The sequence below is a fragment of the Choloepus didactylus genome, chromosome 1 (assembly GCF_015220235.1).
Source record: "Choloepus didactylus isolate mChoDid1 chromosome 1, mChoDid1.pri, whole genome shotgun sequence".
NCBI lineage: Eukaryota > Metazoa > Chordata > Mammalia > Pilosa > Megalonychidae > Choloepus > Choloepus didactylus.
In genome coordinates this window covers 182,935,293-182,947,301 of record NC_051307.1, presented here as the reverse complement: position 1 = coordinate 182,947,301, position 12,009 = coordinate 182,935,293, and the positions used below count along the sequence as shown (strand labels likewise).

The 12,009-nt window shown below is 37.4% G+C and overlaps 1 protein-coding gene across 3 annotated transcripts in view; it reads left to right on the top strand.

Annotated features, from left to right (window-relative positions):
- GADL1 (glutamate decarboxylase like 1) overlaps positions 1 to 12,009 on the top strand; it is a 201,160-nt gene that overhangs the window by 61,137 nt on the left and 128,014 nt on the right. For 2 of the 3 annotated variants that reach the window (XM_037828498.1, XM_037828506.1), the window contains 3 exons: positions 4,919 to 4,998; positions 5,121 to 5,175; positions 9,956 to 10,072. In XM_037828498.1, coding sequence (XP_037684426.1) covers positions 4,919 to 4,998; positions 5,121 to 5,175; positions 9,956 to 10,072 — 252 coding nt within the window. Of the gene's footprint in view, positions 1 to 4,918; positions 4,999 to 5,120; positions 5,176 to 9,586; positions 9,757 to 9,955; positions 10,073 to 12,009 lie in introns of those variants that run through there. The other variant, XM_037828515.1, reaches the window with a different exon arrangement.

Genomic DNA, 12,009 nt, shown 5'->3' with positions numbered 1-12,009 from the left:
TAACCCAGCACACTCCCTACAGCACTGTTAGTGGGTTGCTGTAAAGAGTAAAGATTTAATGCATATAAAGTAATATATCTGGAACTTAGTAGATAGTAAGAAATATTAGCTATTATTACTAAGAGACAGGGAAATGAAAAAAAAATTTGTAGTGGAAGGAGATAGAAATTGTCTTTAATAAAAAATCATAATTGAAGTTCTCCTTTTCCTTCCATTAAGACGCTAAGTTTATGTCTGAGCATGAAGAAAAGAATGTGGCTCTCTTATGGCAGGGAAGTCTGCCAGTCCAGGGTGGAGGGCAGCTGGGGAGATTCCCTGGAGAGTCCATTCATCATCAACTCCATCTTTCTGGAGGAAGGGAAGGGGCCACATTTCTCCTAACAGTCCAGGCTCCTTCCCAAGACCGCAGATCAAAGAACAAAAACAAAAAACAAGCCATCCGGCAACTCTCCAGGGCATCTGGCTATCAGGAAACCCAGAGTCCCAAGGGCTGAGGAGTCCGCCAAGCAGGTTTATGAAAATACACAAGGGGCAAAGTTTCCTTTTACATTTTAGACAGGAGTGGCCAGAAAGGAATTATAACTACACCAATTAAAAAAAAAGAAAGAAAGTAAGAATGGAGGCCTCTTCTTTGGTGTGAAAGTTTGTCCAGTGTCTCCTGGCTGGTCTCCCCTGCACCATGGTTGAGTTCTATGATGTAATGAGGTGGTAGAAGTAGATGGTGCACCATAAGTGCAGTCTTTTGTGGGAGGAATTTGTTTTTCCTTTCTCTATGTTTGTGTGATTCCAGTGGGTGCCTCTCTCCATCCCACCATTGCTTCTTCCTTAGATCCCTTGCAGAAAGAATTTAGTTCTGTACTGTCTGCCATAATTCTACGTCTTATGTCAAGCACTTGAAGTGGGAAAAGTCTGAAAGTTGTCTGTTATGTTTGGCTAGACTTCCCATAACTGTTATTTTCTTTTAAGACCCAAAGTTACCTTTATATTGCAAAAGGATCAATTATGCTTTAAGAGGTCAGCAGTGGAAGAAAACTTGGCCACCCTCGTGTCTTCCTCCTGCCCTGTCTGATCCTGGATTTGGTTAGTTCAGTGCTAGGTGCAAAGTGGATGTTGAGTGCTCAGAGACACCTGGGAAGAATTGTCTGTTTTGAGATTAACTCAGCAACCAGAGGCTGGCCTTCAGAAGACCTTCTTTCTGTAGCATGAGAAGAACATCTGCTAATGTAGACAGCTAGGAAAAATGCTTAGTTACTTGGGATTATTATGGAGTAGAGTTTCCTTCTTGGGGTTCCCACTTTGAAGGGACACATGCAGATCAGAAATACAAAGTCCCTTCTGTGTTTGGGTTACTATTTCCAAGTCCAGGAAACTTGATTAAATAGAGCCCCTACTATCAGCTCTATGCTTTCACTTTTGCCGTTTTCATTCTTTACTGTGTTTAAAAGATGTTGGAGTTCTCTTTTAGACCCTGGAAAAGGGGAAGAAATTCTATGGAAGCCTAGAATAAAGATTATGTTTGGGAAAGATCAATAATGACAGGTGTGGCTGGTAAATTGAGAATTAAAATAAATTGAAACTTCATGTAGTTGTGAAACCAGAACTAAGCAAACATTACTTTTTAACCTCCAGTGGAGACATAGATGCAAAATGAGGCAAAATGTATTCCTTGGCTACCATGTCAGCAGAAGGTGGAGCTAGAAAACTAAGGACGTGGTGTGAATTCCATAGAAAAATTACCACTACTTTGAGAGCCCTGTAGCCTTGAATGATTTCTCCCCATCCATCTGACACAAGTTTGTGTCTCCGTTCCTTTCCTTGTCCTTCCAAAGAGACTCAGGTCATAGTATTTTCATTATTTTAGTTCATGTTTTAGTGACCACCTTTACCACCTAGTCCAACAAATCAATCCGTTATTAGGTTTCAAAAAGGAATTAAAGAAGGCTATGTTTCCTAGATGGTCTAAATGCTATTTTAGCCTTTTTACTATACTTCCCTCATTTTCTTTTTGATGTTTGGTCTTTGGCCCAGTGGTTATTTTCCTATATTGTTTTATTAGGTGGCCTTACTTTTCCAGTTTTTATGCTGCCCCAGATTAACTAGGTTAATTACTCGTCCCTGTCTCATTCCATCCAATGCGGTATATATGCACCCAGCACTGAAGGTGCTTTTGCATAGTTGAGGTTTTGGGTGTAATTCAACTGTTGATGGAGAGCTGGAATATCATGACAGAGACCCTTATACTGTCACTGTTTCTAAGGTAGCCTCTCCATTGCCTAATGGGAATCCAAGAGAGGGGACATTTGGAAAAAAGTAGTAAAGTGATTGCCTGTGGCTTGATTAGCACTCCTTTATGAATTCCTTGGGTGTGCAGAAATCCCAGGTTTGTAAAATTCCTGAAAAATTCAAATCACTTTGGGAACCAGCATGAAGCATCATTGTTGTCTACCACTAAAAAGTGAGGGTGAAAAAGGAACTGTTATTTCCCAGGTCAGTGTGCAATTGGTCTAGTTACTTCTAGCGGGGCCGGGACTAGGGTGAGGCCAATGAGGTGTCTAGGGTGCCGATCTCAGGGTCGTGCCTCCTTAAATTTTGTACCCTACGTGCCTCACTTGCCTCACCCTAGAGGGCCCTGCTCTCTAGGAGTGACTGACCTGAGTTTTGATGTTACTTTAGCATTCTCACAGGTATTCTTAGGGTGGCATGCAGAGCTCGAAGCTGGAAGCAGTTTGCCTGGATTCTGGTTCTGCTCTCTTCAGGGACAGAACCAACTGGGTGCCCTTGGAGAAGTCCTCTGGAGCTTCCTTTTCTTCATTTCCTAACATGCAATATATATAAACTCTGCCCTTTCTACCACCTGGAACTAATTTGACCATTGAACTAGTCAGCACTAGAAGTCCCAGTGTCCAGAGCCCAATCTAAATTAAGGGGAAAGCAGCAGTTCTTTAAGAAACGCAAGGTCATGTAAAAAAATCCTTGCTGAAACCAGAAAATAAAACTTCGGCTCAATGCTTTCTTCCATGCAGGCACTTGCTGTTTTATCTTTGTAGAAATGAAAGCCTGCTGAGAATTTTTAATCTTTTGTAGACAAATCAAACCTAGGGGGAGGCTGGGTCTTAGAATGACTGACTTCTCTTTTGCAGTGATGGGAACAGCCACCCTTTGTCTCTAAATGCACTTGTTACTTCTGAACTCCAGCCTTCTAGGTTTTTCCTTTTCTTGAAAGTACTCGGCATGCCTGAAGCATTACTCTTTTTGTTTTTTTCCCCCCTTTTAGAGCTCTTTTCCTTCTCTGATGCTATCAGATGTTTAGACTTCAGCTTTGCTGACTTTTTATCTGTCCTTACCCATTTGAGATCGATGTTGGCTATATTTTGCCCTGAGGTACCTAAAGATAGCTCCACTGAAGCTATTTTATTCTGATTGCAAGTTTTTTTATTCAGCAGATCCATTGGTTGGGAATATTTTGCTCTTTCTTAGAGGCAGAAAACTGTGATTTTCCTTATAGGGTGTTGTCAATGGGGTAGGCTAGTATTTATCATCGTGAAATCAATAGCTGTTTGGTTGCCAGAGCCCAAATCTCTGGTGAGAAATAATTCATCTTAGCTATGCTACCTTAGCTATGCTAGGCATGTTACCTCAAACCAGTACAGACTTATGTAGCAGGACGAGAATTAATTACATTTTCATGTACGTTATTACTCTTCAACATGCATATGTTCTTTTAACAACCTGAGATGAATGCATCCTACAGGCATTTTAGATCTGTCTTATTTGATATTTGGAAATTAATTGTTTAGGATGGTTTCATTTCTCCCGATGTTGTTACTTTTACATTTATTTTTATACAGTTTTTTTTTAAAGAGTTCCCAATAAAACCCTCTTGACAAAAGAAGAAAAAAATCACCACATTTGAGGGAATACATCAAGTTAAATGTGAAGACTTGACTACTCTTTTAATGTATTCATACCTACAAATTAAATTACTAAGGTTTTTTTGGTACAATAATGTCCTTGAGCACCTTCATTTTTCTGGCATGAAAAAAGAATTAATTGACCACCTGTCCTCGCTAATATATAAAAAGTGACATTTCCAATGTTGAATGCTAATCATTTTATAGGCTTTTTGCATGGGGTGGAGGGGAGGTCCGACAATCTAAAACATATACTACTACTTGCCAATAAAAAATAGACCGGACCTAATTCCAGAACCATCTATTAACCTCATTCAAGCCATTGCTGAGTGAAGCAGTGTGTTTATAATTTATTACTTTTGTTATGATTTTAACCATATTCCTATGTGTATCATTTCCGTCTTGCATTCAGTATTAAACAAAATTTGTCAAATGTCTGGTCAGTATTTTAATCCTAATTTGCTCTTGTCAATAACTGTATTCTTCTCTGGTTGGTGACTGCAATCTTTGATAAGTCTTGCTATATCCTTAAAAGGTTCAAGTCAGCAATGGACTAGATTCTAAGTTTTCGCTAACACTGAGTCTTAGTAGCATAGAGAAACTTTTCTTTTCTTAACATTGTATAGAACAGCCTCCTCTGACCGAGTGTGTTCCACGTGTCAGCTGTATGCTGAATTTGTATAACAAGCCTATGAGGTAGGCCTTATTGCCATGCCCACTCAACAGATTAAGAAACTGAGGCTTAGGGAGTATGTTATTTGCTCAATATTCCATAGCTGTTGCTGGTAGAACTTGGAGTTAAATCCTTGTTTCTCTGCCCCAAAGTCAATGTTCTTAACCATTATACTAAGGAACACAAATAAATTACTGTTTTCTTTTTTTTATGCAATAATGTTCCTAAGATTGGGCTCAGTCACAATGACTTATACCTTGTTAAATAATAAGCAATGCTTTTTCTGTGCTGTATATTCACGTCTCTCTCTTCCTACATTGCCCCTTTAATTCAGTGTCATTACTCCATGAAGAAGGCAGCCTCCTTTCTTGGGATTGGTACTGAGAACGTTTGCTTTGTGGAAACAGATGGAAGGTAATGGGGACAGGATCTGGAAACCTGGTGGGTGGAGGGGGAAATTCAGACTCTTTAAAAAGCAGTAGTGTTATCTATTAACTGCTAAAGATAACTGAAAGTCTCTAATCTGTGTCCTTTAGAGGTAGAATGATACCTGAGGAACTGGAAAAGCAAATCTGGAAAGCCAGAAAAGAGGTGAGATGGGAGAAAGAGAGAGGGAGAGAAAATGTATGCATGGGCGAGAGAAAGAGAATGACAGGGGGAGCACGCAAGCACAGCCAAACCCATCTCTATGTGTGGGAGAGAGAAGAGAGCCTGTTGAAGTTAAAAAGGGAAATTCATTTACAGATGTTCTATTTCCAGGTGCTTGCCTCTCCATGTTCTATGGTGTTTCTCGGATGTTCTCATTCCCAGGTGGCCGGAGCCTATTAAAACATTGACATCATGGTATTCAGGATTCTTGCCTAGAATTAGCCCTAAGGAAGAAACCAGCTTCTCCAGCAGGTCCCAGCATCCACTCTCCTACATAACTCCTGACTCTGAAAACTCTGCAGGTCAAACCAATTGCCAGAAAGTATCAAATCTGAATTCCCATTGCTTGGGAAGGCAAGGTGTGGCCTGGTCACCTTCTATACTCCAGCTAGGGCTGGCCTGACACCTGCTTTTTAGGTGGACCATTCTCTAAAAAGCAGATATCTTGCTCTTGGTGAGCACCCCTGAGACCAAAAGCCTGCTGTTTTAAATGCACCTACGTCATAGCTTTCCTCCCATCCCACCATAACCCCTGTTGCTAATGGAGTTTCAGACCACTCTCCGGCAACTTTCCAATAGGTAGCAACAAAGTCAGACATGATTGCTGAAAAATGAAAAGCCCACATGCTGAGCTGGGATATAAGTATGTCTATGGTCATAGGATTTCATACTCCAAGGAAAATGGATTCTTTTGTTTAAGTTTTAGTATTATATTTCTGTTGTTGTACTCTTTATTTTCAAAAATTTTCACAAAAATATCACCATGTCCCTTGAGTATGCTAGATCACTCTATTTGATTTGAAGTTCCATACTTAAAAATTCTGCCATTATTATATATGTATTGGATTCAGGTGTGTGTCCTTAGATGTATAAGTAGAACTTTTTTTTTTGGCAAGAAAAAACATGAATTTAATCAAAGCTCTAGATCTAATTTATTAGAAACTTGGAAGTTAGAGCAAAAGATTAAGTGACACCATGAGTAAGAAATAGATCAATCCAGAATTCTACTAGACAAACAATGCGTTATATTCTGTTTTGTTTAAAAAGAACATACCAATAACAAGTCGATTTGATAGTTTGATGGTTATAGACTAACAAAATTTCTTTGAATTTTGGATAAAATTCTGCATTACAACCTGTGAGACATTTATTCTGGTATGAACTACAGATATTGCTTCCTAGTTTTAGTTTTATCTTTTTCTGCATCTGTTTCTATCAGAAAGAGCTTTCATGATGTCATAAATTCTTGTTGTTGGAGAATGTTGATTGTGCTTTTTTGTGTGGTTCATGTGATTCCTTCCTTCCTTTTTTCTTCCTTTGTTGTCTCCTTCCCTCTTTCCCTCCCTCCCTTCTTCCTTCTGTATTTCTTTCTGTCTTTCCTTTTAAACTTCTTGTATTATGAAAAATTTCAAAGATAAGTAAAACTAGAAAGAGTAATAAAATGACCCCCCATATATCCATCATACAACTTCAATATTCATTAACTCTTATACAATCCTGTTTCATCTACACCTTCCCCAGCCCCTCCCAGACATCATATCATTTGATATGTAGATAGTTCAGAGTATCTTTAAAAGAAAAGGACTATCTTTTTTAAAAAAACACATGATTATATTTAAACAAATAAATAATAAATAATAATTTCTTAATATTATCAAATAACTAGTCTGAATTAAAAGTTCTTCCATTGCCTTTTTTTCTTTTAATAATTGGCTTTTTTGAATCAGGATTCAAACAAGGTCCACATGTTGCGTTTGGTTGCTACATCACATAAATCTTTTCTAATCTATAGCTTCCCTTCCTTTTTCTTTTATTTATTTATTTTTTCTTTCTACAATTGATTTGTTGAAGAAACCAGTCCTGTACAGTTTTCCACATTATGGATTTTTTAGGTTATCAAGAATTTGAGAATCTAAGTGCTTTATTCCCCAGCTCTCCTCTGTTTCTATATTTCCAGTAATTTGGCAGTTAGACATTTAGGAGCCATGAAATTCAGGTTAGGCATTGGATTTTTTACCAAGAATACTTCATGGGTAGTATTTTGTCTTTCCATCGGTAGACATCCATGTCTCTTTTTGTGATTAGACTGATTGGTGGGTTTGTGCATCGTCAGCCTGATCTATCCGTTATAAAGCTCTCATCTCATGGATTTGCTGCCATTGATGATCGTTGTCCAGTCTCATTATCTCATTAGATGATGTTCTAACTCATGCTCTCATTCCTCCTTCATTAACTGGTTGCCATGATACTTTAAAGATAAGCATTCCTCATCCCTCTTTGGTTTCCTTAAGGAAATGGTTTACACAGGAAAGGCAAGATAAATGCTGTATTCTTTCCTCTTATTTGCCAGTTTTTGGGATAGAGAATTGGTTGTCTAGCATCCTTCAAAGAGAGCTGAAACTTGTTTTTATTTAGTATCATTAAGAACTCATGTTTCTAACATTTCTCTGCAGTAATTATTAGTTTCGTTGCTCAAGTTTTTGTTTTGACAATGAAAGCACATGAGACTGACAAAAAAGTTGAGAACTTGAAAAAAGAAGTTTTTAAAAAGTAAAAATTGCTTTAGGCACATTTAAAAGTAGAACAATGGGGTTAGAGTTGGTTTGTCTCCTCTGTTTTCTTTAAGTCAGTCAAATCTTGAGGCTGGATTTGCCAAGGACAAACCTTGCATACATTCTTAGATCGTAATACATGATGACTAGTTTATTTTTTCTTGGCACCTTCAGATCTAGTTGTTTTGTTTCAAGCCTTTGATTTGTATTGTTTCAGATATAGGGAATAGTATATCAGCTTTTTTTCTGCTGGTTTTCAATTCCCTCGCCAGTAACAATCCGTTAAAAAACAATTGAGCAGTGACTTTTACTTGATGCCATTACAAAGATGGTGAAAACCATAGAGGCAGCAGAGATTCTAACGTGCTTATAAAAAACTGGAACTGTATAATACAATCTCTAATATCTGGAGATATTTTTTGTCTGAGTGTTAGAGATAATAAACTTTCTTAGGGAATACAGCTCATCGGCAGAAAGCAATCAATATTGTTTCCACTGAATTTTCTCATTAATGGCATGAGATCTGGGAGAAAAAAATCTGGAAAGTTAAATTCAAATTTCAAAGTTTAATTTCTGGGCCCGATATTTATAAATAGGCTTGTGAAAAAAGGTGAGGAAAACTCATTAGTAGGCTATAATAACTTGCGTAGGTATTTTCTCACCACCATCACAATGTCATTTAGTTTATGTGGTAAAGCCCATCCATGAAAGACTCCTTAAAAGGTTTTAGTAACTTACTTTTCCTGTTGTTTTTAATGATTGATGTAAATCTGTTTCATTTCATTTAGGTCACTGGGCATAATGAAGAAATAATCTATTGGTAGTTGACTATAGGGAAGAATTTCCAATGTCTGTGGTCCCCAGGGGCTGTAAGAGGTGTAGATAGACTGGATTCCATGTATCACAGCATCTCCCATAATGTCAAATGGATTCATATGTACCATTCACTTTGATTCCCATGCATCTCCACTTAGAGGTGTGGCCCGTGTCCCTGCTCTGCCCCACTTTGCACTGAGAAATCACATCTTTCCGTCCAAAGGTCAGCTAAGTTGAAATGAGTCTGGTTCAAATGCAACAACCCCTGATGTTAAAAGTACAGAAAAATATATTGCAATCTCAATTGCATTTCAAGATAATATTGGGAGAAAAAATGACTCCATCCTAAATGAAGGTAAAATGACTTTTAGAGGCAGTAAGTATTTCTGTCACTTATTCCTCTGGTGCTCTAGGATTTTAAGATTCTAGTTGCTCTCCCCAACCCCACCTTTATCTGTGAGTTTTCCCTCCAAGGCACTTCTATACTGCAGCCAGACTGGGATCCATCCATTTGGAAACGACCTCATGTACTCTTCCTCCAACTGTTGGAATAAAGTACTGTACTGGGGTCAGGTGCCTGGCTAGCTTGGCTTGGTTACCATTCATCCCTGTGTGTGCTCCCACATTCCTCCACTTCTCCCCTATTTCCCACTGGCCCCTGCTCACTCTGTAAGATGCAGCCATCAGCTGTGTAGGGAGGAATAAATGTGGTTGGAGTGATGCAGGCTGTCTTTTCCAGCACATTCCAAGCGATTTCTCTGTTCTGGCACCCATTTTGGAGAGTGTATCCGGTGAGATTACCTTACTCCCTATGACGTCAAATCTGTACTTGAGTGCATTCTTTGTTTTACAATGACACTTTATAAGGAAACAAGCAGCCAGGTCTACATAGTTTCTCCCTGGAGCTGGCTGTTTGTCTTCCAATTGAGTTCATTTTAATTTTGGAGAAGGGTCACAATACTGGCATTAGGGAGGTGCCACTGTATTTCTCCAAGGAAGGAGTCAGGAATCGTAGAATGCCAGTTTGCCATTGTGGTTGAGGTTGTTCAGTCTCTATTTGAGACTCTATGGAACAGAATTTACTGTGGAAAGAAAATGAGAGTAAAAGTAGTGAGGATACATGTTGAGTTGAGACAAAGGACCACTTAGTGTCATGGTATTTTCTCAGTATGCTTAACCTGCTTCTAATGTCAAGAAGCCACATGGCAAAATTTTAAAATATCCAATGAAGTAATGATTATTTCCAAAGAAACCAAATAAGTATCCAGATAAAGAGCTATTTACCTTTATAAAGTATACTACAGGGCAAACTTAGTGGTGATGGCTATAACTCTGTGTGTGGGTCCTTCTTACAGGGGGCAGCACCATTTCTTGTCTGTGCCACATCTGGTACAACTGTCTTGGGAGCCTTTGATCCTCTGGATGAGATAGCTGACATCTGTGAGAAGCACAGCCTCTGGCTTCATGTGGATGTAAGTTCATATATTTAACTTCATTGTCTTTTTGCAGCTTTGGTGGGAAGTTTTTCATCTTACAGGATGCTAGATATGAGATTCTGAGCTATTCTTTTTTTTCTGTGTATTTCTAATTTGGGGAAATAAGCATGTTATTTACTGTAAGGTACACAGAAGAAGATTCCAAGATGATGTAAATACCACTTTAGTTTTCTGGATTCCATTTTATTTCCTCCTCTCCTGTGAACTTTCTCTTTTGATCCCTCAAAACTACTGTCACTGAGGCAGCATGGTGAAGGGGACACATTTTGGACTATAGAGGCAACTTTAGGATTCTGATTTCCCTCTTCATTATTGTGATCTCAGCTCTTTGAGCTTCAGTTTCCTCATGCAAACAGATGTGGTCAGTTAAATCTCTACCAGAAAAAATTATATGATTCTCATCAACTGGAAAATGCAAAAAGCTACATTACAAAATTCCTTCCTATAATTCAAGTTTAGCTTTATCTAGATCTATCACAGTTAATTATTTGAGAAACATTCTTCATAATTTTCTGAACAGAGGATTGGCTTTTTTCCTAGATAATTTTCTAAGTCCCACGGTTGTTCATAATCAGTTTTCCCTTAACTAAAGGTAACCCTTAAAATTCTACTTATCAGGCATTAAAAATTTGAATTCAGTCAGTTATGAAAGTTTGTTGAGCTCTCTGGTGTTCTTATTTTGTGTGTGAAACCAGGAGTTAATTAGATTCTACCCAGGAGAAGTCACTGTTGAACACTCTGATGAGATTTTAGGGAACTTTCCTTTAGTCAGTGAGTGGTTTAGAGCCTCTTTATCAGAAGAAGAAAGAACAATATTTTGACTTGTTAAATTGAAGGTAACTAAGCATTTGGGGGATAGAACCACATAAAATATCATAGTTTAGATGACTTCATGTTTTCAAAGTAGAGTGTATATAATATGATGTGGAGAGAAATTTTCAGCAGCTCATGACTTTCATTAAAAGTATGCTAGTATTTGGCAAAAGCAGCACTAATAGAAAGCTCACTAAAGCTAAAAGTTCTATTAGCATGCCAACGGCATTACTTCAGGTAGATTATTTGTGATTTCTTAAATGGAATTGCAGTATTTGTATCTGTTCACATTTCAACTTATATCTTATTGATTTTCATAGACTTAGCATAACAATACATTATGTACTAAAAGAGAAAATGAAATTAGTACTTTTATAACATTGGAAATAAGGGAAAAAATCAGCAACATCAGCTGTTATACTTAAATATTCTATTCTCATAAAAGAAACATTAAATATGGATTTTATCATTTACATAAAACAGTAACTACAGTAATGTCTAAATTGGGAATGATATTAAGACATTTATGGGGCTTAACAGAAATGCAATTTATAAATATGAATAAAAGTTTTCTAGGTTGTCTAAAAAATAAAGGTTGAATCCTTGAAACAAATACTTTTATAAGGAAATATTTACACCCCACCAAATTATTCTACTTGCACACAGTAGGCAGCTAATAAATGCTTGTAGTGTAACATTAAATTTAACAACACCCATCTGAGCTATTAAAGAAATTGGTAAGCTCTAACATTGAGACAGTGTTCACCCATTCTTTAATATTTCAGGCATCTAATTGGTTGATAAAATTCTATACAGGGGTGCATAGTTTATCTTGAAGAAACTTTATACAGTATACCATGCATAGTTTTTAATTTTAAAGAAAAAAATTAACAACATTGCAGTAATTTCTTTGACATGTTGAAAAAAAAATTTAAGGTTATTTTAAAGATTCTTCAAAATATTAAAAACTGATATTTACTGAATCTCTTTTTAAAAATGTAATTATGCTTGCTTGTTCTGCTGGGTTTTCCAAAAAACCAAGTTGCCTTGCTTATGTATATACCATCTTTTATTAATTCTAAGATGACCCCCAGCCTTTT